Genomic DNA, 25,303 nt, shown 5'->3' with positions numbered 1-25,303 from the left:
GACGGGGTTAAGGTAGATGCATAATTAGATTGCATCACTGTAAATTTATGGCCCCCTTAACACTTCTGATGATTGGCTGATTCAGTATTTTCACAAGGCTGTCTCATCAAGTCGATGTGTATGTCATAGAGAGAAAACCATGAATGATATGTGATGTCAACACGTATCACAGGTATAATACTACATTTATCCTGCACAGGTTTTGTGTACCAGAAACATTAACATTCAGCTATAATTTCTGCAGAAGTTTTCTTCTAAAGGGAATCTATCAGCAGAATTTCACCAAATCTACTGTATTTATGTCTGCATTTAGCTTTTTCATGGACAAGTGCAGCAATACTTTTGGATGACCAGTCTGTTCCTCAGTTTCTGAGAAATCAGCGTTTGAATTGATATGCAGATGAGGCTGAAAAGCTTTTTCTAGATTTGAAGCCTCTGTCACTCCAGCTCTATTCCCCGCCCAGAGTTGCCTCTCCTCCTTGACTGATCACTCCTTTGCCTGCAGTCACACAACATAGAGACTGTCAGTTAAGCCGGAGGAGGCGATTTTGGGCAGGGAATAGAGCTGGAGTGGCAGAGGCTTCAGATCTACTATAGCTCGTTAGCCTCATTTGTATATTGAAATACTGATTTTTCAGGAATGAAGGAATGGACTGGATATGCAAATGTTTTGCTGGACTTGTCATTGAAAGAGCTACATGTGCATATTAACAGTTTTCGAGTGAAATCCTGCTGACTGATTCCCTTTTAAAGGGATTGCTTGTGATCACATGACACCTTTATTCAACAATGTTTTGTAGTTTTAAGGGAATATTAAATTAAATATGGCTGTAATTGTAAGGGTCAATTCATGTTTGTGTATTGGTTTCTATTACGAAAGAAAACCATGACGCTGCCTCAGATTCGTGGCTGACTAAACCACTTATAATGTCAGGGTGTCCGACATTTTGCTGTCATGGATTTGTCATGGTGCCTGACGTTTTCCAAGGAAAAAATACAAATGGTTTGCAAACAGTAATTGATCTTCTTATACTTTTGTATTACTTAATATAGGAATACATTTGCAAATTCAAGCAATTCACAATCATCCAAGGTGATAAAAGTCAGCTATTAGCAGTGTTATCCCTATCTATATGGTATATAATGTCATGTAGCCAGAGACAATACATATTACTCTACCTGGCGCTCCAAACGTAGTGGATCCATCCATGGATAACAGAAACAAAAGTCAGGAGTCCAGATGAGAAGCTCACTGAAAGAGCGTTGACCTTTTCAAAAGTTCCACATAATGGAGCAGAGATGCTGCAGTAGCCACATCTTGGTATGTCTACCAACTGTAGTGAGTGACCGCTTTAGGGGACACCGCCCTTCATTAGACATGTCCCCAAAACCACTCACACAGTCTAGCTTCCTCTTCTGATTCCTCTGTTCCACTGTGCTCAGGCTGGATGCTAGACTGTATGGGCTGCTTCCAGGGATGACGTCCCTTTTGTCACGTGATAGTATTTTGAACACGCCCCTATCACGTGACAAAAGGGACGTCATCCCTGGAAGCAGCCCATACAGTCTAGCATCCTGCCTGAGCACAGTGTGACCGCTGGTGAGGTTTGCGCGCTCACGAGATTATGGGCGGGTACTTGCTGATAACAATCACAGCCCCGCCCATAATCACTTCCCTGCGTACACGTCACCAGCGGTCACACTGCTCAGTCCCGTGAGACTGGCACTGGGCATGCGCGGGGATGGCTGGAGCAGTGGGCGGTGCATCAGCTATGGAAAGGAGCGATTGGAGGCGGCATACAGGACCAGGAGGCAGAATAACGGACGCCAGAAAGCCCGCCCCCGTGTCACATTTACAGTATCTGAATACAAAAAGGTACCACTTTATAAAGTCTTTATTTTGGTCTCACATGGGGCACAATAATAACAGGGACCTTTCTAGAATGCAGCCCAGGAGCTGTAGAGGGGGAATCTTTTAGGTTTTGGGCGAAATTTCTGCTGACAGGTTCCCTTTAATGCTAAGATTAATAAAATTAAGCAAAAGAAAATTGAAGAGATTATAAATAAAATTAGAGAACTAGAAAATTCACAAGCAAATAGTCTATCAGATGGCACACAAAAAGACATTTTAAAACTCAGACTAGACTTAAAAACCATTCTCTCAAACGAATACAAAAGATTCATACTGACCTCAAAATCCAATTTTTACCATCTCATGAATAAACCTTTGGGTTTCTTAGCCAGAAGAACATGAATTCTGAGGTCTAAGACCAAAATCTTACAGATAAGAGATAAGGACAACAAAATTTACAAATATCCAAAAGACATTTCACGAAAGTTTGAGGAATTTTTTATCAACCTATATAACTTAAAAAATAATAAACTAGAAGACAAACCCACTAAGGAAGACATCAATCAATTCCTTGACTCGATTCAGTTACCCTCTCTGTCTAACGAAGATTTAAATTTCCTAAACACCCCATACAAAAACAGTGACATAATGGCTACAATAAACTCTCTAAAACAAAATACAGCACCAGGACCAGATGGAATTCCCAATGAGTACTACAAAACGTTTGCTACAATCTTAACCCCATATTTAACCACCCTCATCAATGAACTAGGCTTAAAATTACCTGAGGAGATGCAAGAAGCCACTATATCAGTTTTGTGTAAAGAAAAGGGAGACAGACACCTCATTGGAAACTATAGAACCATTTCGCTTTTAAATTCTGACCTGACAATATTGGCAAAAACTTTAGCCACCAGACTACAAAAAATAGTACCGAACCTTATACACAAAGATCAAGTGGGGTTCATTGCGAACAGAGGAGTAGAAGACGCTACCAGACAAAACTTAAACCTACTCACTCACTCAGGGGAAACTAAGGGGTGCTTCACACACAGCGAGCTCGCTGCCGAGATCGCTGCTGAGTCACGCTTTTTGTGACGCAGCAGTGACCTCATTAGCGGTCTCGCTGTGTGTGACACTGAGCAGCGATCTGGCCCCTGCTGCGAGATCGCTGCTCGTTACACACAGCCCTGGTTCGTTTTCTTCAAAGCCGCTCTCCTGCTGTGACACACAGATCGCTGTGTGTGACAGCAAGAGAGCGACAAATGAAGCAAGCAGGGAGCAGGAGCCGGCATCTGACAGCTGAGGTAAGCTGTATCCAAGATAAACATCGGGTAACCAAGGTGGTTACCCGATATTTACCTTAGTTACCAGCCTCTGCAGCTCTCACGCTGCCTGTGCTGCCGGCTCCGGCTCTCTGCACATGTAGCTGCTGTACACATCGGGTTAATTAACACGATGTGTACAGCAGCTAGGAGAGCAAGGAGCCAGCGCTAAGCAGTGTGCGCGGCTCCCTGCTCTCTGCACATGTAGCTGCATTACACATCGGGTTAATTAACCCGATGTGTACTGTAGCTAGGAGAGCAAGGAGCCAGCGCTCAGTGTGCGCGGCTCCCTGCTCCCTGCTCACACTGGTAACTAATGTAAACATCGGGTAACCATACCCGATGTTTACCTTAGTTACCAGTCTCCGCAGCTTCCAGACGGCGGCTCCGTGCAAGCGCAGCGTCGCTTGCACGTCGCTGCTGGCTGGGGGCTGTTCACTGGTCGCTGGTGAGATCTGCCTGTTTGACAGCTCACCAGCGACCATGTAGCGATGCAGCAGCGATCCTGACCAGGTCAGATCGCTGGTCGGATCGCTGCTGCATCGCTAAGTGTGAAGGTACCCTAAGACTCCCACAGTCTTTATCACAATTGATGCTGAGAAGGCATTTGACCGGGTTCAGTGGAACTACTTACTACAAACCTTAAAAAAATTTGGCTTCAATGGGAGGGTATTAGACCTTATAAAATCATTCTACTCAAACCCGTCTGCGAGAATTTTAACAAATGGTCTCCTCTCAGGTAAAATCAACCTCTCGAATGGAACAAGGCAGGGGTGTCCTCTTTCCCTGTCGTTGTTTGATTTTTTCATTGAGCCCTTTGCGGAGAAGATCTGGATGGACAGCTGGATTAGGGGCGTCCCTGCTAATAAAAGACAATTCAAAGTGTCACTTTTCGCAGATGACATCCTACTCTCTCTAACGGATCCACTGAACTCGGTCAAACAGACCTTGGACATTTTTAAAGAATTCTCAAGGGTCTCATATAGGGTCAATATGGATAAAATCCAGGCTATGCACCTCAGTCTGGATCAGGATCTATTAAAAGTCCTACAATCGGAAATCAAATTTCAGTGGAATGTGGACAGCATGTCTTATTTAGGAATCAAACTAACAAAATACACAAAGGACTGCGCTAACCAGAATATTACTGACATTTATAATACCATCCAAAAAGATCTACAACGTCTATCCAAAGTAGAACTTTCCTGGTTAGGAAAAATAAACACATACAAAATGCTGGAACTTCCCAAGCTACTTTATATATTCAGAACTATCCCATTACCAATCAAGAAGAAGCTTCTACAAAAACTCCAAACTCAACTAACATCTTTTGTATGGGGTAAAACTAAACCTCGAGTAGCACAATCTACCCTAAACAAAAACAGAATCAATGGGGGGTTGGGGATGCCAAACATAATGGCTTACTATCCAGCAACGACTATTAAAAGCAGCCAGAAGTATTGGAACAGAGATGATAAACCTGCATGGGTGGGACTTGAAGATTCTTATTGTCCACATATAGAAGTTGGAGACCTGGTGGTGGCCTACCTATGCTACTCTAAAAAGCGACTACCTAAGGAGGTCATCACCAGGAACTTAATAATAACATGGAGGAAATTCGGAACCCAATCTAGAAAAATACACGGTACCGAATCAATAGGTTGGATGAATATCGAAACGCTTTCTGCATTCTCACCAAGATTAAAGCTCAACCACTAGAAATCCAAGGGAATATGCTTAATCTCAAACATACTCGTTAACGATAAGCTGAAACCCTACCAAAATTTAGCAAAAGAATTCAAACAAACAAAGTTAAATAAGAAAACTTGGAAGATAATAGAAAAAATATTCATGAAACCTAGCACCACCCTCCACCTTCCAAGTAACATCACAGCTCTCTTAAAAGAATCCAAATAATCAAAACACTTGGAAAACCAAATATATCTACCAAATTTATAACAAAGACACAAATCTCCTTAACTTAAAACACTTGGAAAAGTGGAAAATCGAGTTAAAAATCCCAGAAAATCAATTTGAAAAAAGATTTCAAAAGTCATTGGCCACAGTCTACAAAAATATGCCTTGCATTGCTCTTATAGAAACCAATTACAAGATAATAACCCGCTGGCATTACACACCCCATAAATTGCATTTACTTAACCCAGATACCTCAAACAAATGCTGGAGGAACTGTGGAAATTCAGGCAACATAACTCGCATATTTTGGTCGTGTCCAAAAATTAAGAAATTCTGGAGAGCCATTCAATCACTAATAAGGTCCATTACACAGCTAGATGTAATTCTAACTCCAGAATTAGTTCTTCTCTTAAACATTGAAGCGATACCTAAACATTTTAGGCCCATAGTAATACATATTCTACTAGTTTCCACTAATCTCATTGCATCCAAATGGAAAAGTGAGAAAGCTCCTAATATTCAAGAAGCTAAGGAGAAACTAACTCTGCATAAAACTTTAGAGTACTATTATGCCATAAAAAATAAATACTCAAACCAAGTACCTCACCAAATGGGACCCATGGCTATAGCCCAATCACCGACAAACTATATAGCCCAACTGACATTAAGGAAACACTATATTTGAGAAATACAAGCTCACTAATAATTCCAGGCTTGAAGCTCTAGTCTTTGATATCTCCCTGATCTAAAACTCACTAGAATTATATGTTTTTGATCTCGCAAATTTGCTGGACTGTCTACGGAATCCATGTCAGTAAGTTGTTAATTTTATTTGTTTAGTTATGTTTTGCAAAAAGTTAATTCATAAGCAATTGATTTGACCAACAAAATATACTGCTTGATGTACCAACACTAATAAACTGGGGGGTCAAAATATGTAAATTTTCTTAACCTTGATATTACTATCTATATGTCCTTAAATTTTCTAACGCATGATTTCAAGATTTGTTAACTACAAAACCTATAAAAAAATCATTTGAACAGGGAAGGTGAAAACAAGCCTCAGCGGTAAGGGGTTCAGAAATCCTGTGTGTGTCTGCTTGTAGAACCATTTCCAGTAGGAGCTTCTGTTTATTGTTTGTCTGCAATTGACTATTGTTAAACACGCCTCACCCTCAGCTTCAACTATATCATAGGTCCTCTATGTTTCTGACCATGAGATGGTAGAGATCATATGTAGAGATGAGTGGACACGTGGAAGCGGGTTGGACGTGTTCAGCGGGTTCAGCCAGACTTTAGATAAAGTTTGGTTTGGGACCCGGACTTGACTTGAACCTCAATGAAAGTCACTAATTGGGCAGTTCTGGTCTCCATCCATACACAGACAGCTATAAACAGATCACTTTCATATTTTATTTTAGTTTGGATCACGTTGTTGTTACCCCCAGTGTGAGCCGATCAACCACAGCAAGAGGCTCGTACTGAGCTGAGCACCGAATGTACCCGAGCAGAGCAATGCTTGCACAAGTGATTTGCAGACAAAAAGTACCCGAACTCTGAACCCAAACTCTATTTGTTTTGTAAAGTTGTGTTTGGTCTGGTCCGAACACTGAACCTCAGGTTCACTTATCTCTACTTATAGGTCAATTAGAACTGCTTTTTAGGATTGTAGGTTTGGGACTGAATACTATACTATAGTATATAATAGTATAAAGTATATAATACCATAGAAGGGGAAACTGATAAAGTACTTTTTTTTTTTTTTTTAGGCAACTAGTGGTGTTTCTTTTGGGAGTCAGCTGCCTCCATCTCTTTGTGCAGAGCAATTGGACGGGACCCCCTGTGCTTTCAGAGCCTCAAGACTTTTTGCCATCACAACTGCTTGAGCGCTTTACAGAGGTATGACGTTTACTCTATTCTAACATACCTTTTTATGTTGACTATATCAATGTTGTATTCCCTTGTTCCTGATGAAGCAATGACAGATTTCTTACTTTCTAGGGGAATTTTGCCTTGTTGCATTTGGTTGTCTTGATAAAACTTCAGTAATTTCAGTAATGATGGCGTGTTTAGCTTCAGTTGCTGTCACCAGTGCAGTTCAGCGTATACACAATTAATAATTCTGAAAAAAAAGAAAAAAAAAAAAACTGCCTAGGAAAAACTCAGACATTGTTTTTCCTGGATCTACCATGCTTTGGTGCAAGCCTTTGGGGAAGATGATATATTATGGTGAATGGCATGATATTTAAAGGGTAAATCTTATCATATTCCCATTTCAGACATTTATGGCGCATACAGATATACTTTTAATTTCTAATAGATGTGTTCTCAACCTCTGGGACCCACATTTAACTTAAGGACAAAGGTTCTCAACATCATTTTTTTTTCCTGTATGCTGAAAATGGAGGACCCCATTTGGCGTTAGATGGGACTCACATTTATCTATCTGACATTTATGGCATGTCAGTTACATGTATATTGAATATCTGAGATATCTATAACACTTTATAAGGCACTGTATAGTAAACTAATGTCTTGAGAATGGTGAGGAATTGAGTAACAAACCAAATTAGAAGTGCGTGACTATTTAACTGGTGAATAAAGGAATTGCCTTATGATAGACAAATTATAGCATATCCAAAGGATCTGCTATTTCCATTCACTACTATGGGAATTCAGAATACAGGTGAGCAGATTTTATTCTAGTTTTATATTCTTTATCTTCTTTTTTTCTTTGTCTCCAACTCCCTTTATTCATCTCATCCTCCTTTTATTCCTCAATCCTTTTGTTTCTCCCTTCCGCTTTCCCTTCCTTCCTCCATCTCTTTCTTCCTCCATCTCTTTCTTCCTCCCTTCCTTTCTTCATCCCTCTCTTCCTGTCTGCTTCTCTCCCTTTCTTCCTCCCCTCCCTTTCTTCCTCCCCTCCCCTCCCTTTCTGCCTCCCCTCCCTTTCTGCCTCTCCTACCTGTCTGCCTCCCCTCCCTTTCTGCCTCCCCTTCCTTTCTGCCTCCCCTTCCTTTCTGCCTCCCCTCCCTTTCTGCCTCCTCTCCTTTTCTGCCTCCCCTCCTTTTCTGCTTCCCCTCCTTTTCTGCTTCCTCTCCCTTTCTGCCTCCCCTCCCTTTCTGCCTCCCCTCCGTTTCTGCCTCCCCTCCCTGTCTGCCTCCCCTCCCTATCTGCCTCCCCTCCCTGTCTGCCTCCCCTTCCTTTCTGCCTCCCCTCCCTTTCTGCTTCCCCTCCTTTTCTGCCTCCCCTCCCTTTCTGCCTCCCCTCCCTTTCTGCCTCCCCTGCCTTTCTGCCTCCCCTGCCTTTCTGCCTCCCCTCCCTTTCTGCCTCCCCTCCCTTTCTGCCTCCCCTCCCTTTCTGCCTCCCCTCCCTTTCTGCCTCCCCTCCCTTTCTGCCTTTCCTCCCTTTCTGCCTTTCTTCCCTTTCTGCCTTTCCTTCCTTTCTGCTTTTCCTTCATTTCTGCCTTTCCTACCTTTCTGCCTCCCTTCCCTTCTGCTTCCCTTCCCTTTCTGCTTCCCTTCCCTTTCTGCTTCCCTTCCCTTTCTGCTTCCCTTCCCTTTCTGCCTCCCTTCCCTTTCTGCCTCCCTTCCCTTTCTGCCTCCCTTCCCTTTCTGCCTCCCTTCCCTTTCTGCCTCCTCTCCATTTCTGCCTTTCCTCCCTTCTTTGCCTCCCCTCTCTTCTTTACCTCTCTTCTTTGCCTCACTTCTTTGCCTCACTTCTTTTCACCTTTACTTCTTTCTTCCTTGTCTGCCTTCCTTTCTTCCTGTCTCCCTCCCTTACTAGCTCCCTTCTTCCCTTTCTGCTTCCCTTCCTCTTTCTATTTCTTCCTTGCTCTCTTTCCTTCATTCACTCCCCTTCTTCCCTCCCTACGTCCTTCCCTCTCCCCCTACCTCCTTTCCATCTTTCCTCCTTTCATCTCTCTCCCTCACCTTTCTTTTTTTTCCCACCTTCTCTTCCTTGTTATCTTTCTGTCCTATAATAATACCATTGATCTGCTCATGGAGGATTGCTGGGAGAGTCCTCTTAGCAGATATCTCGCTCTTTGTTATAAGCATCATCAAGGCATTATGTGTTTCAATGGCGAATGCTTCTTGCATTGAAGGTCCCATTGCAGACCATTGCTCTCACTTTGACTGCTGTTTTGCGTATTTTGTGACAATGAGCTGATCATTTTTTGCTTCCTATCCCTTCATGAAGATTGTGTCTCATTATTGACAGAGCGTTATGTGCTGTGATATTCTTTGCATTCTTAGCTATATACTGCAGCAATGTTACTAACAAAACTAATGATTTCAAGGGGTCAAATAATGTCCCAAAGACCATGTGATAAAGAAATCAGATTAACTGCACTGATAGATGTTCAAGAGCACACCGCTCCTTTGCCTCCTGGTTTTCTGCTTGATGGGAGCGGTGCACTCCTGATGAGTGACAGACTGGCCCAGCTGAATGGTGACGTCTCTGGTCTGAATTTTGCACTCTCCCATGCTTTTAGCTTTACCATGGTAGCCTTATAGAAATACGGGAGTAGTATAGTAAGGCTACCGGATCCAACAACCAGGCCATCTTCAGGGCAACGCTTGCAAGTTTTGCGCTCCTTGCCTAATAGAACTGCCGCTGATGACAGACTACAGAGTGCCTGCTAAGCTACGGAAAGACCAATGAAATATAACATTAAACATTTCTCTATTCTGGAGAATGAAAAATATTTTTAATAACAAGTAAATTGTAAAGTTGCTTGTTTTTACATGTACTTAGAAATTGTAATTATTTAAAATGCTGATAATTACCTTTTAAATGTTCTAATAATTTTCAGATCAAATTTTAAAACACGAAATCCTCTGTGCCCTGCTTTTTAGTATTTTAGTCTTGGGTTCTCTAATTTCCCTTTTGATCTTCAAATTCATAAAATGGTCACCTGCCATTTTGAATGTGAGACACTTCTGATCGTTCTTGGGGAGGATCAGCCAAGCGCAGGAACAAATGGCCCTGACGTCTAAAACGCAGCGTGTACAGTCCAGCCTGATACAATTTCATCAACTTTCATGTTAAGGGGTTTTTCTCATTTTAAGCATTTTTAGGATATGCTATTTGCTTGGATTTTTTTTGTAAGCTCTATAGACTTCAGTTGAGAGAACCATTAGCCGGACATCTCTCTGTTAAGTTAGGATCCATCGACGTGTACAAACTTTCCATCTTGCAGATTTTGTCGCATATTGTCATCAAAATCCACAAGAAAATCATGACTTGTCGCCAATTTTGATGCAAACTTGGAGAGGATTTCACCTCATACATTGCATTGTGTATGAAAAATACACGGAAGTTTTCCCTTCTTTTCTGAAATATATGTATTGATTAAATCAAGACAAAAAAACATACATGCACAACACAAATAAGAGTGTATTGTAAGTAAGTGTAAAGTATACTGAGTACATGGGTTAGGATTTAGTTAAGAGCAAGTGGATTATAAATCAGAACCAAAGAAAAGAAGAAAAAAACACATGACAGGTCATAATTATAACAACTTTTATTATTTTAAACATGTGACAAAAAAGGTTACAGAAAAAAGGATCAATTCATTATTAAAATGTGATATACCGTATTTTTCGGACTATAAGACGCACCTGACCATAAAACGCAGCCTGGTTTTAGAGGCGGAAAATAGGAAAATAAAATTTTAACCAAAAAATATGGTCATGACACACTGTTATAGGGCAAGGATCTGCTGCTGACACTGTTATGGGGGTAATGTCGCTAATTTCTCTACTAAGGTACCCCATTCTGGTAAGGATCCTCCTGCCTTGTATATAATCCTGCTCATATACCCCCATCCTGCTCATAATATATCCCCCATCCATCCTGCTCATAATATACCCCCCATCCATCCTGCTCATAATATATCCCCCATCCATCCTGCTCATAATATACCCCCCATCCATCCTGCTCATAATATACCCCCATCCATCCTGCTCATGATATGCCCCCATCCATCCTGCTCATGATATGCCCCCATCCATCCTGCTCATGATATACCCCCATCCATCCTGCTCATGCTATACCCCCATCCATCCTGCTCATGATATACCCACATCCATCCTGCTCATGAAATACCCTCATCCATCCTGCTCATGAAATACCCCCAACCTGGTATATGGCCTGTATCCTGTGGCACAGAAAAATAAAATAAACGTTTATACTTACCTTTCCTCACTCCCTGAAGCACCGATCTCTGTCTCAGCTGCAGCGCCGCTGTGTGGAGCCGTCACCGTTGTCTGCAGCATCGCGAATCGATGTCTTCCTGTCTGAGCCCAGTCAGCTGATCTGGTGGACACTAGCGGAGCGCACAGCGATGATGTCATCACTGTTCGCGCCGCTAGTGTCCAGATCAGCTGACCGGCACAGACGGGAAGACATCGCGCGATGCTGCAGGGGGACGGCTCCACACACGGTGACGGGTGAGTGTACTGATTCACTGCTCCCCGCGCTGATAATGATACACGGGGAGCAGTAAATACAGCCGCACATGATCACTCCAGGCTGTAGTTGCCAGGGGTGATCATGGCCGGCTGTTAATTATGCGCGCACCCCCCCGCCCATCCCCCCGCCCACCTGTCAGCGCCGGTTTCGCTGAGAGATGATGGGCGGGAGGATGGGCGTGCATATGTAATGAGCGGGCCCACGTGGTCACGGCTGCTGCAGCCTGCTCGTGCCCCCGATGGCCCACTCCGCCGCAGCACCCTCATTCCCGGCCGCAGCCCTATAGTCAGACCATAAGACGCACCCCCCCACTTTCCCCCAACATTTGGGGGGAAAAAAGTGCGTCTTATGGTCTGAAAAATACGGTAAATAAGTTAATGACTAAATATCATATATGTTGGACTATGCAAAAAATATAAATATGTAAACTCTGCATATCAAAATTTATATAAAGTGCATAGTGCCAAATAATTAATCCCTATTGTAAATAATTTAAATCCAGCAAGGAAATATCATGAGTACATAAATGTAACACCTAGATGCCTGCTAGGGTGCAGGCAACAACATAGGTAAACCTTCCAAAGGATAGAGATTCAATAGAACAAATAGTGCCTGTCTCAGTTACAGCATGGGTTAATGATACAGTGAACAAAGAGTCAGATAAAGAGAATAATGCCTGTTTCAATTACTGTGGTGGCACAGCCTGTCCAAAGATGTCATAGAGAGAGGCAATACCATGAATTATATCAAGCACAGTGGTGGCACAGCATGGGTTAAACACTCAATAGACAAAGTTAGTGGAGAGAATAAAGCCTACCTCCTTTACAGTAGTGGCACAGCGTATCCAAGGCTCTCAAAGAAACGTGTAGTACCACGAGTCATATCAAGCACAATACCTGTGTTCCTGTTGGTATGGATGTGTGTGACGCCCACCCCGACGCGTGTTTCAGCATCACCTTCATCAGGGAATGGGGTCATCATATGAGAGTCATCTTTAAAGGTAAAGTGTCAGCCAATAGGCACTGTCTGTCCTTCGGATGTGCATACAAGCGGCGGCTCTGTACTAACTATGAGTGATTAGTTACGTGTTAGGATGTGTACTGCGCTTACTCGCAATTAGTTACTAGTATTGCAAGCCTGGGGCAGTGAAAGGGAGGGGTTATTATTGTGTGTGATGTTACAGCCTGCAAAATATATATATATATATATATATATATATATATATATATATATATATATACATACAGTTAGGTCCAGAAATATTTGGACAGTGACACAATTTTCGCGAGTTGGCCTCTGCATGCCACCACATTGGATTTGAAATGAAACCTCTACAACAGAATTCAAGAGCAGATTGTAACGTTTAATTTGAAGGTTTGAACAAAAATATCTGATAGAAATTGTAGGAATTGTCACATTTCTTTACAAACACTCCACATTTTAGGAGGTCAAAAGTAATTGGACAAATAAACAAAACCCAAACAAAATATTTTTATTTTCAATATTTTGTTGCGAATCCTTTGGAGGCAATCACTGCCTTAAGTCTGGAACCCATGGACATCACCAAACGCTGGGTTTCCTCCTTCTTAATGCTTTGCCAGGCCTTTACAGCCGCAGCCTTCAGGTCTTGCTTGTTTGTGGGTCTTTCCGTCTTAAGTCTGGATTTGAGCAAGTGAAATGCATGCTCAATTGGGTTAAGATCTGGTGATTGACTTGGCCATTGCAGAATGTTCCACTTTTTTGCACTCATGAACTCCTGGGTAGCTTTGGCTGTATGCTTGGGGTCATTGTCCATCTGTACTATGAAGCGCCGTCCGATCAACTTTGCGGCATTTGGCTGAATCTGGGCTGAAAGTATATCCCGGTTCACTTCAGAATTCATCCGGCTACTCTTGTCTGCTGTTATGTCATCAATAAACACAAGTGACCCAGTGCCATTGAAAGCCATGCATGCCCATGCCATCACGTTGCCTCCACCATGTTTTACAGAGGATGTGGTTTGCCTTGGATCATGTGCCGTTCCCTTTCTTCTCCAAACTTTTTTCTTCCCCTCATTCTGGTACAGGTTGATCTTTGTCTCATCTGTCCATAGAATACTTTTCCAGAACTGAGCTGGCTTCATGAGATGTTTTTCAGCAAATTTAACTCTGGCCTGTCTATTTTTGGAATTGATGAATGGTTTGCATCTAGATGTGAACCCTTTGTATTTACTTTCATGGAGTCTTCTCTTTACTGTTGACTTAGAGACAGATACACCTACTTCACTGAGAGTGTTCTGGACTTCAGTTGATGTTGTGAACGGGTTCGTCTTCACTAAAGAAAGTATGCGGCGATCATCCACCACTGTTGTCATCCGTGGACGCCCAGGCCTTTTTGAGTTCCCAAGCTCACCAGTCAATTCCTTTTTTCTCAGAATGTACCCGACTGTTGATTTTGCTACTCCAAGCATGTCTGCTATCTCTCTGATGGATTTTTTCTTTTTTTTCAGCCTCAGGATGTTCTGCTTCACCTCAATTGAGAGTTCCTTAGACCGCATGTTGTCTGGTCACAGCAACAGCTTCCAAATGCAAAACCACACACCTGTAATCAACCCCAGACCTTTTAACTACTTCATTGATTACAGGTTAACGATGGAGACACCTTCAGAGTTAATTGCAGCCCTTAGAGTCCCTTGTCCAATTACTTTTGGTCCCTTGAAAAAGAGGAGGCTATGCATTACAGAGCTATGATTCCTAAACCCTTTCTCCGATTTGGATGTGAAAACTCTCATATTGCAGCTGGGAGTGTGCACTTTCAGCCCATATCATATATATAATTGTATTTCTGAACATGTTTTTGTAAACAGCTAAAATAACAAAACTTGTGTCACTGTCCAAATATTTCTGGACCTAACTGTATATATATATATATATGTATATATATATATTTATAAATAATATGCTGAAACATGCGTATTCATGCAGCATCCACCTTCACTATTTTAATATTTTGTTTATGAATTCACAATTTTTCATGAAGTAAATTCAATAAAATTTCACGACCTATCATATCATGGTAACCAGAGACTTGCACTAAAACTAAAGCTAATTGAGGAAGGGCGCATCTATATTTGATTGGAGAGGAGGAGGGGTTGGGTGATTCACCAACCACCAAGAACAATGCTGATAGGTTGTGGAGGTGCCTACTTTTGGATGATCAAGAAACAATTATGTCTGTGAGGGTTATGGGAATAATTTAAGTGAGGATTTTTAGTTCTTGACTTTTGACTCATAGCGTGCACATGTAAAGCCACTTTGTCAAAAATTAGGAGCTCAGAAATCCAAATAATCCAAGATTTGTGAGGTTTCTTCAATTTCACCTCAATGTCATGTTAATCTGGTGTAAACATCGTAATAAATTGTAGGACAAATTCCCCAAAAAAAGCAAGAGATTAGAAACTAAAAAATAAAATAAAAAGACTCAGCTATGCCTAGTAAAAAAAAAAGTAAATCAATATATAATAATTGGTTATTACCGTAATGATCCCATTAATCTTTCTGTATAGGTTAGTCACGTTTTCCTTCCTAGATGGAATGACCGTTTTATTTTCGTCTTGAGGGCATTTTTTCTGTAGCAGAGGGCGCCTCTTCACATGCGCCAGACAGCACACACCAGCAGACACAAATCTTCATATCGTAAATCAAAGTTTTATAATGAGGCATACTTTATGCCATTCCTAAAAGCTCTTGATGTCAGGAGACCTGATATATTGGAAATGCTTCTTTTCCCCTCTGCTGGCTTGGATTGATATAATTTTTGGTCATTAATAGTCCAAACACACAGCCGCCTGGTAACCACGTACCATAGTGGTAGTAGAAGAAAGATACAGAACCGAAAGGCGGCGATAAGTATATTTGATGACTTGTTTGTTCCGAGAGATAGGACGTCCCAGCACACAGGCAATGCTTAGTGGGTCTCGAACCATGACGTGCGATTTCCATATGAACCCAGCTGGAATAAAACTGAATTAACCTTATCTGAAGAGTGAACGATCGTGTTTTTTTGATGAACGCTCAGTCCTTTTGATTATACTTAATTGAAATTTTGTATTTGTGAAATGGAAATGATTTATCACTTTGCTCTTGTGCATATCCACAAGGTCTCTCTTGTCTAATTTATTCTGAGCGAGCGCTATCTCTATTCTTTGTTTGCCAAGAGTGGCGAGTCCCCCCATGAATAAACTGTTGATAATAAGTTGTAAAAATGTCTGGCGGATTAAAAATTAGGCTTTTGGATGGAGACTAGGTGGATATAATCAGCTGTGCTGGAAATAGAACATTTAAGTAATCGCACTCGCAGTACAAAGGGCTGTATGTCTTGCAAGGAGAGATCATTATTTTTTCATTTCTTCTCCGCTGGTTAAATGACTCCTCTACGTGTTAAGAATATTTTTATGCTGTATAGGAACATGGGCGTAACAGGTATAATATTTGTAGTATTTATTGTTATGGTTATATGTATAGGTTTATGCAGGTCATATTATCGCAATCTAATTATTAGTTCTACAGAAACATGTATTCTCAATTAAAAAACTTAACACTATACCTGGAAATCTTTGGATTGTAAAAGAGTAAGGGCGGTGTTACACACAACGATTTATCGTGCGATCGCATGAGCGATCGCACCTGCTCCCATCGTTTGTTCGTCACAGGCAATTCATTGCCAGTGACGCACAAAGTCGTTAAACTCCCATCACACGTACTTACCTCCCTAAGGACGTCTCTGTGGGCGGCGGACATCCTCTTCCTGAAGGGGGAGGGACGTTCGGCGTCACACAGCGGCCGCCCAATAGAAGCAGAGGGGCGGAGATGAGCAGGACGTAACATCCCGCCCTCCTCCTTCCTTCCTCATTGCCGGCGGGACGCAGGTAAGTTGTTGTTCGTCGTTCCTGGGGTGTCACATGTAGCGATGTGTGCTGCCACAGGAATGACGAACAACCGGCACGCAGAAGGAGGAACGACATTATGGAAATGAACGACGTGTCAACGAGCAACGATAAGGTGAGTATTTTTGCTCGTTAACAGTCGTTCGTAGGTGTCACACGGTACGACATCTCTAACAATGCCGGACGTGCGTCACGAATTCCGTGACCCCGACAACATATCACACGATATATCGTACCGTGTAACGCTGCCCTAATTCTCCTTATCAACAACCAATGGAGGTCTGAGGTTCCCTCACCATATCTTTGTCTGTCTTCCATCTATTCTCTGTGGCTTTGGCCATGTTTTTTTTATTATGTTTGCATTGTGGTTTACATTTTTAGTGAAATCTACGTCACTGCGTCATATCTGTCATTTACAGGTGAGCTATGGCACCCAATTTTAATAGTAGTCCCGGATGCAGTGGTATGTTTTTTACTAAATGTGGCAGAACATGCTATAAATAGATGCTCCCAACGGAGCTTCTGACCTAGCTGTGAACATAGCAAATGGTGACCACAGCTGTCTGTCTATTCTGACTGCCCCATACATATGAACACTACATCATCTATTGACGAGCGTTCAAAGCCCAAGCTCATTGGATGTCATTCAACTGGAGGGTTCGGCTGACTTCTATGTAATATCTATGTGTAGTGATGGGCGGACCCGTATTCTAAAAGTCCATATCCGCACAGTTTAAAACATACCGCATTCAGGCCTTGGATTCTGGGTGTTGATCCGGATTCGGCAACACGGGCATTAAAAAAAAATAAATAAAGGAAAAATAAAGAAAATAAGAATGAAGCAAGTGCTTCATACTTACCGAGGCTCCGGCACGGGTGTACACTGCTCCTGCGGTCGCTCATTATTGCTTATTCATATGCACTGCTTTCCCCACCCACCGGCCGTCCTGGCGTCTGTGATTGGTTGCAGTCAGATGCGCCCTCCAGCCTGTGTGACAGCGTCTGCAGGCAGACGCTGTCACACATGTGACTTTTTTTTTTTAAATTATTTAAATAGTTAAAAAACAACGGCGTATCTTCACTGTTTGAGTTAACTCTTCCCCCTTTTGGACCCTTTGGATATTTTGGCAGTTCAGCTGCAAATCCTTACATCCACTCCCTGTGTCTATAGTTACCTGCCTTGCCCCTTAGTTTATTGTCGGTCATAGAGTTTACACCTATACTGTCCAGATTGCATGCTGTTGGCTTAAAAGCTTCTGTCATAACACATTGTTGTATGTTGCTGTCATTTTCCCAAACTCATCTCGCAAATAAGTTGTCCATTTGCATTCCCGTTTGTTTTCCCTCTTTAAGTCTTAGTAGATTTGACTAGTGCGCATCCCATCCGGTCACTACCTTGGGTCTATTTCAAGGTCAGTCAGGGCCTAAAGGGTACTTTACACACTACGACATCGCTAGCGATCTCATTAGCGATGTGAAATTCTAGATCGCAAGTGCGATCTTTTGAGGTCGCACAGTCATTTTACGCATGTGCGATCTCAAAAGATCGCACTTGCGATCTAGAATTTTACATCGCTAACGAGATGTCTAGCGATGTCGCAGCATGTAAAGTACCCTTTTGTATCCTGATCGGCATACAGGTGCGGAACTTATGTACGGACTTCATGGGAGTCAGGGGTCACCATCTGCCTTGTTCCCTGAGACAGGATGATTAGACATTCATTTTTTGAAAGATGTTTCAAACCTGATACTTTGAAAAGATTGTCTATTCATCTTTTTCCGGGAGTGCACTGCTGCTCTGTCTACTAGGTTGCTGAAGATTGACAGTTCAGATGAGCTGGAGCTTTAATACACTCTGCAGCATCAGAAAAGCATCGGGGCACTGAATCTGGCCAGACCCAGCAATCAGAGGTGCACATGCTTTACCTATTCTTTACGAGCCCTCTGCAATTTTACCCATTTAAGAATGAAGTTGAGACAATCCCTTAAATTTGTCTGTGAATAACATTAAACATGACCAAGTTATTATAATGCCATTTACACAACTCGGACATGTCACACCTGCACTTCCAGCACACACTCAGTGTTCCAGCAAGCAATGGTCAGGAATGAAATCCCATGTTTTCAGTAGTATCGGGTGGTAAAAACATTGCAGCATTGATCAATCCATAAAATACTTTCTGCTGCCATCTTCTTACTGTTTTTAACAAATAGTAGTACAAACATTGTGGCACTTATCAGTCCAAAAGTTGTTTATTCCATTTGTTAAAAACAGTGTAAAGATGGGGGAATAGCAACTGTTATGTATAGTACAGACCAAAAGTTTGGACACACCTTCTCATTCAAACAGTTTTCTTTATTTTTATGACTCTGAAAATTGTAGATTCACATTGAAGTCATCAAAACTATGAATTAACACATGTGGAATGAAATGCTTAACAAAAAAGTGTGAGACAACTGAAAATATGTCTTATATTCTAGGTTCTTCAAAGTAGCCACCTTTTGCTTTGATTACTGCTTTGCACACTCTTGTCATTCTCTTGATGAGCTTCAAGAGGTAGTCACCGGAAATTGTTTTCACTTCACAGGTGTGCCCTGTCAGGTTTAATAAGTGGGATTTCTTGCCTTATAAATGGGGTTGGGACCATCAGTTGTGTTGTGCAGAAGTCTGGTGGATACACAGCTGATAGTCCTACTGAATAGACTGTTAGAATTTGTATTATGGCAAGAAAAAAGCAGCTAAGTAATAAAAACCGAGTGGCCATCATTACTTTAAAAAATTAAGGTCAGTCAGTCCGAATAATTGGGAAAACTTTGAAAGTGTCCCCAAGTGCAGTGGCAAAAACCATCAAACGATACAAAGAAACTGGCTCACATGAGGACCACCCCAGGAAAGGAAGACCAAGAGTCAATGCCACACAGAGTTCTAGGAGCAGACACATCTCTAGAATAACTGTTAAGAGGAGACTTTGTGCAGCAGACCTTCATGGTAAAATAGCTGCTAGGAACCCACTGCTAAGGACAGGCAACAAGCAGAAGAGAATTGTTTGGGCTAAGGAACACAAGGAATGGACATTAGACCAGTGGAAATCTGTGCTTTGGTCTGATGAGTCCAAATTTGAGATCTTTGGATCCAACCACCGTGTCTTTGTGCGACACAGAAAAGGTGAACGGATGGACTCTACATGCCTGGTTCCCACAGTGAAGCATGGAGGAGGAGGTGTGATGGTGTGGAGTGCTTTGCTGGTGACACTGTTGGAGATTTATTCAAAACTGAAGGCATACTGAACCAGCATGGCTACCACATCATCTTGCAGCGGCATGCTATTCCATCCGGTTTGCGATTGGACCATCATTTATTTTTCAACAGAACAATGACCCCAAACACACCTCCAGGCTGTGTAAGGGCTATTTGACTAAGGGGTCATTCCGTGTCAAGTGGACCAGTGGTCCCCACTCGACGTTCACCGATTTTGCTGAAAATTTATAAGGATGTACATGTATGTTTGAAAAGAGGTTCTGTAAATTTTTAGGGCCAGATCTCAAATGTATTGGGCACTGTTGACCTTTCACTGGAGGCCCCCGGAAGCGAATTTTACCTATTTTTAGGTCACATTTCCCAAAAAGGGTACCCCTAAAATATATTAATTCTGTTATCATTTGAAAGAGCACATTTTTCTCTACAAGGATCATTGGGGGTTTTTTTGGAGTCTCTCCATTTAAGAAAAGAAAAATGCCACTAAACATGGTGTTATGTATGCACGTAATGCATTGATTTTGTGTTTGATTTTCAGATTCTTATCACATGTTACAGAGTTGTATTGTTGCTAGCAATGTCTATTATAATCAAAAACCTATAAACCTATTGACTATTGTTACATTTTAATACATATATTATTTATTTTTTAGTGATGGAGAATGAAATTGATGACAAAAAGATTCGCATTTCAAGGGTGTCAAATGACCCTTCATCTTTCATTGCCCATGTAGATGGATCTGTCAGATCAGAAATGCCTTTTGTGCCAATTGCAAACCTCCAGCCAGGGCAATACATTGCCTGCATTTACGATAGGAACTGGTGGATTGGAAATATTTCTGAAATTTCAGTCGACGACCATGATGCATTAATACATTTTATGCATCCTCATGGACCAGCTAGCTTCTTTCACTGGCCTGTGAGAAATAATACATGCTGGATTCCCGAGCAGTCGATCATTGCAATAATTCCAGCACCAGCTGCAACAGCAATGGGCCGACAATACAGCTTCTCTGAACCCATTATGTTGCAAATTCAGCAACAATTCCAGACCACTTACTTAGACTGAACATTATGGCTTGGGAACCAACAAAAGATACCCAATATTAGGCTTGGGATCCTAGGCAAAGACACCCACCCTCAGGCTTTGGAACCTGCGATAAAGAGACCACCCGTGACTTGCCTTGCACGGCTATCGGCCATGGCTCCTAGGCGATGGGGCTGCCAATTCTCGAAAGACAGCATTATTACAATTCTTAATAGGATTATAATACCAATTCTTAGTGAATTGGTTGTGGTATTGAAGTGAGAGGGCAGGGAGGCCTCCGGCTGTGTAGTTGTGGCAGCACTGTATTCACGGCACATCCCTGGCTTCATCACTTCTTCAATGCAGGGACAGTGTGTGTCAATATCTTCATCGGCCGATGCATAAAAAGTCTTCAGGCAAAAGTTAAGATGCAATAAAACCGACATTTATTCACACAGGAAAAACAACACTCCGGTCAGCAGAATCCGGCAGAATTGGTGGAGCTGGGGACAACCTGCCCAAACGCGCCCTCTGGTGGGGATATGCCCTAGATACTCCTCTTCTCCGGGCTCCCACTCTCCGGTCAAGCACACACTGGAACCCACACCAGCGGAATAGACCCTGAGGTTGCGTCCACCTCCTTATCTCCGGTGTCCCCTGGTGTTCCGCTCACACACTCACATCTGCCGCTCAAGATGTTCCCTGTCTGCTGTCCCGGATCCTTCTTCCCACACACACACACTGACTCCCCCTAGATATCCGGCAGACTCCTCCTCCCCGGTGGCAACAGCCGTCCCACCCGGCCACTAGGGGGTGCCCTAACACATCACATAAAATATTAAAACATTTTTAATAATAACATTTCCGGGTCTTTCAGTAGGGGGTTATGGCCACCCACTACAGTATAACCACCATGGACCAACGCAAGGGTTTGAATAGTGCAGTTAGCATTCATTGCGTATTAATAAATAACACCATGTTCAGTGGCATTTTTCTTTTCTTAAATGGAGAGACTCCAAAAAAACCCCAATGATCCTTGTAGAGAAAAATGTGCTCTTTCAAATGATAACAGAATTAATATATTTTAGGGGTACCCTTTTTGGGAAATTTGACCTAAAAATAGGTAAAATTCGTTTTTTTTAAGTTTGTCATCATATGTGGGTGTGAATATTTCCACAAATACATATGCATTGACCGTGATATTGCAGCAATGCAAAGTCATGAAGATGTTTGTTGTACAGGGTAAAGCACCAGTTCCTATTGGTTTTTGGTCTTGAGTTATATATGGGCAAAGTTTGGCATAAATTTTATGCGATGCGTTTTGCAAGCTACTTTGACACAAAATTGCGGCCGAAATATTGTTTTGTCATAGCCGGTAATAATTTTATCGCGTTTAGCAGCAAAAGTTGAGCTAGTATGCCAAATTTCAGCATCATAGCCAGTATAGAACTCTAATGGCTATGTGCCAAAGTTTGCAAAATCCTCTTAGCTGAAGCCGCAGGCTTGGGGGGGGCCTCCAGTGAAAGGTCAACAGAGCCCAATATATTTGAGATCTGGCCCTAAAAATTTACAGAACCTCTTATCAAATATACATGTACATCCTTATAAATTTTCAGCAAAATCGGAGAACGTCGAGTGGGGACGATTTTTAAAACTGGTCCACTTGACACGGAATGACCCTAAGGCTACTTTCACACATCCGGTTTGAGCACTGCGGCTCAATCCGGCTGTGAAAACTATGCAACGGATGCGGCGAAAACACCGCATCCTTTGCATAAGTTTTTACATGCGGCCCGTCCGTTTTTTTCCGGTTGCGGCATGCTACTGAGCATGCGCAGTGGAAAAAACCGCATGCGGCGAGCGGATGCGTTTTTTTCTGCATCGCGCCGCATCCGGCCTCCATAGGTATGCATTGAAAAATGCGCCGCGGCGCGATGCGGTGTTTTTTGCTGGAGCAAAAACGTTGCAGGGAACGTTCGATCCGGCCGCGGCATCGGCTAAATCTGCCGCATGCGGCAAAAACCGGACCGAACGCAAGCCCCTGCGGCACAATACGGCACTAATGTAAGTCTATGCAAAAAAACCCGCAACCGGCGTTACAAAAGCCGGTTGCGGTTTTTCTGCAGAACGCCGTATTGTGCCGCAGAGCAAAAATCCGGATGTGTGAAAGTAGCCTGTGATGGGGTGCTACGCCAGATGACCTGGCCTCCACAGTCACCAGCCCTGAACCCAATCGAGATGGTTTGGGGTGAGCTGGACCGCAGAGTGAAGGCAAAAGGGCCAACAAGTTCTAAGCATCTCTGGGAACTCCTTCAAGACTGTTGGAAAACCATTTCCGATGACTACCTCTTGCAGCTCATCAAGAGAATGCCAAGAGTGTGAAAAGCAGTAATCAAAGCAAAAGGTGGCTACTTTGAAGAACCTAGAATATAAGACATATTATCAGTTGTTTCGCACTTTTATGTTAAGTATTTAATTCCACATGTGTTAATTCATAGTTTTGATGCCTTCAATGTGAATCTACAATTTTCAGAGTCATGAAAATAAAGAAAACTCTTTGAATGGGGTGTGTCCAATCTTTTGGTCTGTACTGTATATAGTTATCAGTTATATATATATCGACAGTCTTGTCGCTGTTGTTAACAAATTGAATAAAGAGAATGTATTTTATGGATCAATAAGTGCTATGTTTTTACTATGCACAAGTCATGTCATTGGCTTATCTACATAACTATCGTATTTCAGAGTATAGTTGATGTGCATGCTGTTGTTGGAGTGGTTGGACAGTTCTTCTGTCTGCTTTTTCATTATTCAGACCAGCAGTGTTTCATTCACATTTTGAATCCCATAGATGTTACCTTTATCCAAAGGCCGCACGGTATATCCTGTGTCTTGTTTTCCTCATTTGCAGCTGAGAAGGGGCAGTAGATGAATAGTTAATATGTGGGGGTGCATGGCCTGCTAGAGGATATGAGCGGATGCCTCATCCCAGACCTCCTGGACAGATGCGCTTGAGAATTAGCCTGAGAATACGAGCCCCCAGCTGTCTGCTTTATCATGGCTGGGTATTATAATTGGGGAGGGACCGCACACAGTTTTTTAAAATGATTTAAATAATTAAAAAAATCTGAATGCTTCCCTCTTATTTTGATACACAGTCAAGATAAGTGCACGGCTGGGGGCTGTAGCCTGTAGCCGTATGCTTTATCTGTTCTGGGCATCATATGTGGGGACGGTACACCAATTTTTTATTTTATTTATTTTTACAGCAATATAAACACACAGACAGCAACTCTCATTGGTTGCAGTCAGACACACCCCCACCTTGTGTGACAGTGTGTCTGAGTGCTTTCAATCAAAGACGTGGGGACTGCTGGTGGGCGGAGGAAGCGGTGCATATGCATGAGGTTAACGAGCGGCCTGAAGCAGTGTACTGCTGCGCCAGAGACTAGGTCAGAATAACGCGCCTGCTTTTCCCTTTTCTTCTTTATTTTTACTTTTTTTTTTTTAATAACTGGACCCAGATTGTTACATGTTTTCCCTGAGAACTCCGTCCCCAGGATCAGTGCTCGGGTACTTTTGGACCCGTGTGGATCCAGACTTTTACAGTTCGGGTACTCCCATCACTACTGTTAACTGCTATTTCTTAATTACATTTCGACCTGAGGAAAGAGCAATTTGAAAACGCTTTGCTATCTTCTTATAGCCTTCTCCTGCTTTGTGGGCCCCCACCATTTTCAGAGTGCTAGGCAACTGCTTAGAAGAACCCATGACTGCTGTTTTTTTAGAACAAGGTTAGGGGAGGCTGGGTTTTTATAAAGCTGTGAAATTTACTGTATATACTCGAGTATAAGCCAAAGCCCTAATTTTACCACAAAAAACTGGGAGACCTTATTGACTCGAGTTATGCCTAGGGTGGGAAATGCAGCAGCTCCTGGAAAATTTCAAAAATTAAAATAGATGCCAATAAAATGTAATGTGACCATCCTTCTGCCCTATAGTAATGTGCCCTGCAGTAATGTGCCCAGCATTTAGTAATGAGCCCTCTTGTAATGTCTTCATTCCAGTCCCTTTCTTGTCCCCTAGTATGCTGTTGTTTACACATAAAAAAAATTATTCTCATCTGTCCTCCGTTCTCGCCATGTCCTTATTTGCTTCTTGCAGTTCGCAGGCACATATATCCCTCCATGATTGCGTCCGGTGCAGGCGCCACGACTGCAGGCTGCTGTCATGGCTTTGTTTTAGTTGAATGCTTTGCGGTGCTGCACAGCATTCAACTGCAATAAAGCGCTGACAGCAGCGGCGGCTCTGTGTATGGGACGCGATCATGGAGGGGTGATTCTTGCGGACTGCAGGCACATAGACCCCTCCATGGTCGCGTCGTGTACAAAAAATTATTGTCACCTGTCCTCCGTTTCAAAGGTGTCCTTACTGGCCTTTTGCAGTCCACAGGCACATTGACCCCTTGGTGATCTCGTCCGGTGCATGGAGCCGCTGCTGCTGCCAACGCTTTACTGCAGTTCAA

The 25,303-nt window shown here is 42.5% G+C and overlaps 1 protein-coding gene across 1 annotated transcript in view; it reads left to right on the top strand.

Annotated features, from left to right (window-relative positions):
* TTC27 (tetratricopeptide repeat domain 27) overlaps window positions 1–25,303 on the top strand; it is a 557,582-nt gene that overhangs the window by 45,569 nt on the left and 486,710 nt on the right. The window contains exon 4 of the mRNA XM_075338149.1: window positions 6,864–6,993. Coding sequence (XP_075194264.1) covers window positions 6,864–6,993 — 130 coding nt within the window. The remainder of the gene's footprint in view (window positions 1–6,863; window positions 6,994–25,303) is intronic.

The sequence above is a fragment of the Anomaloglossus baeobatrachus genome, chromosome 3 (assembly GCF_048569485.1).
Source record: "Anomaloglossus baeobatrachus isolate aAnoBae1 chromosome 3, aAnoBae1.hap1, whole genome shotgun sequence".
Lineage (NCBI taxonomy): Eukaryota > Metazoa > Chordata > Amphibia > Anura > Aromobatidae > Anomaloglossus > Anomaloglossus baeobatrachus.
The sequence above is the reverse complement of the archived record's forward strand: the minus strand, read 5'-3'. Positions and strand labels throughout refer to the sequence as shown.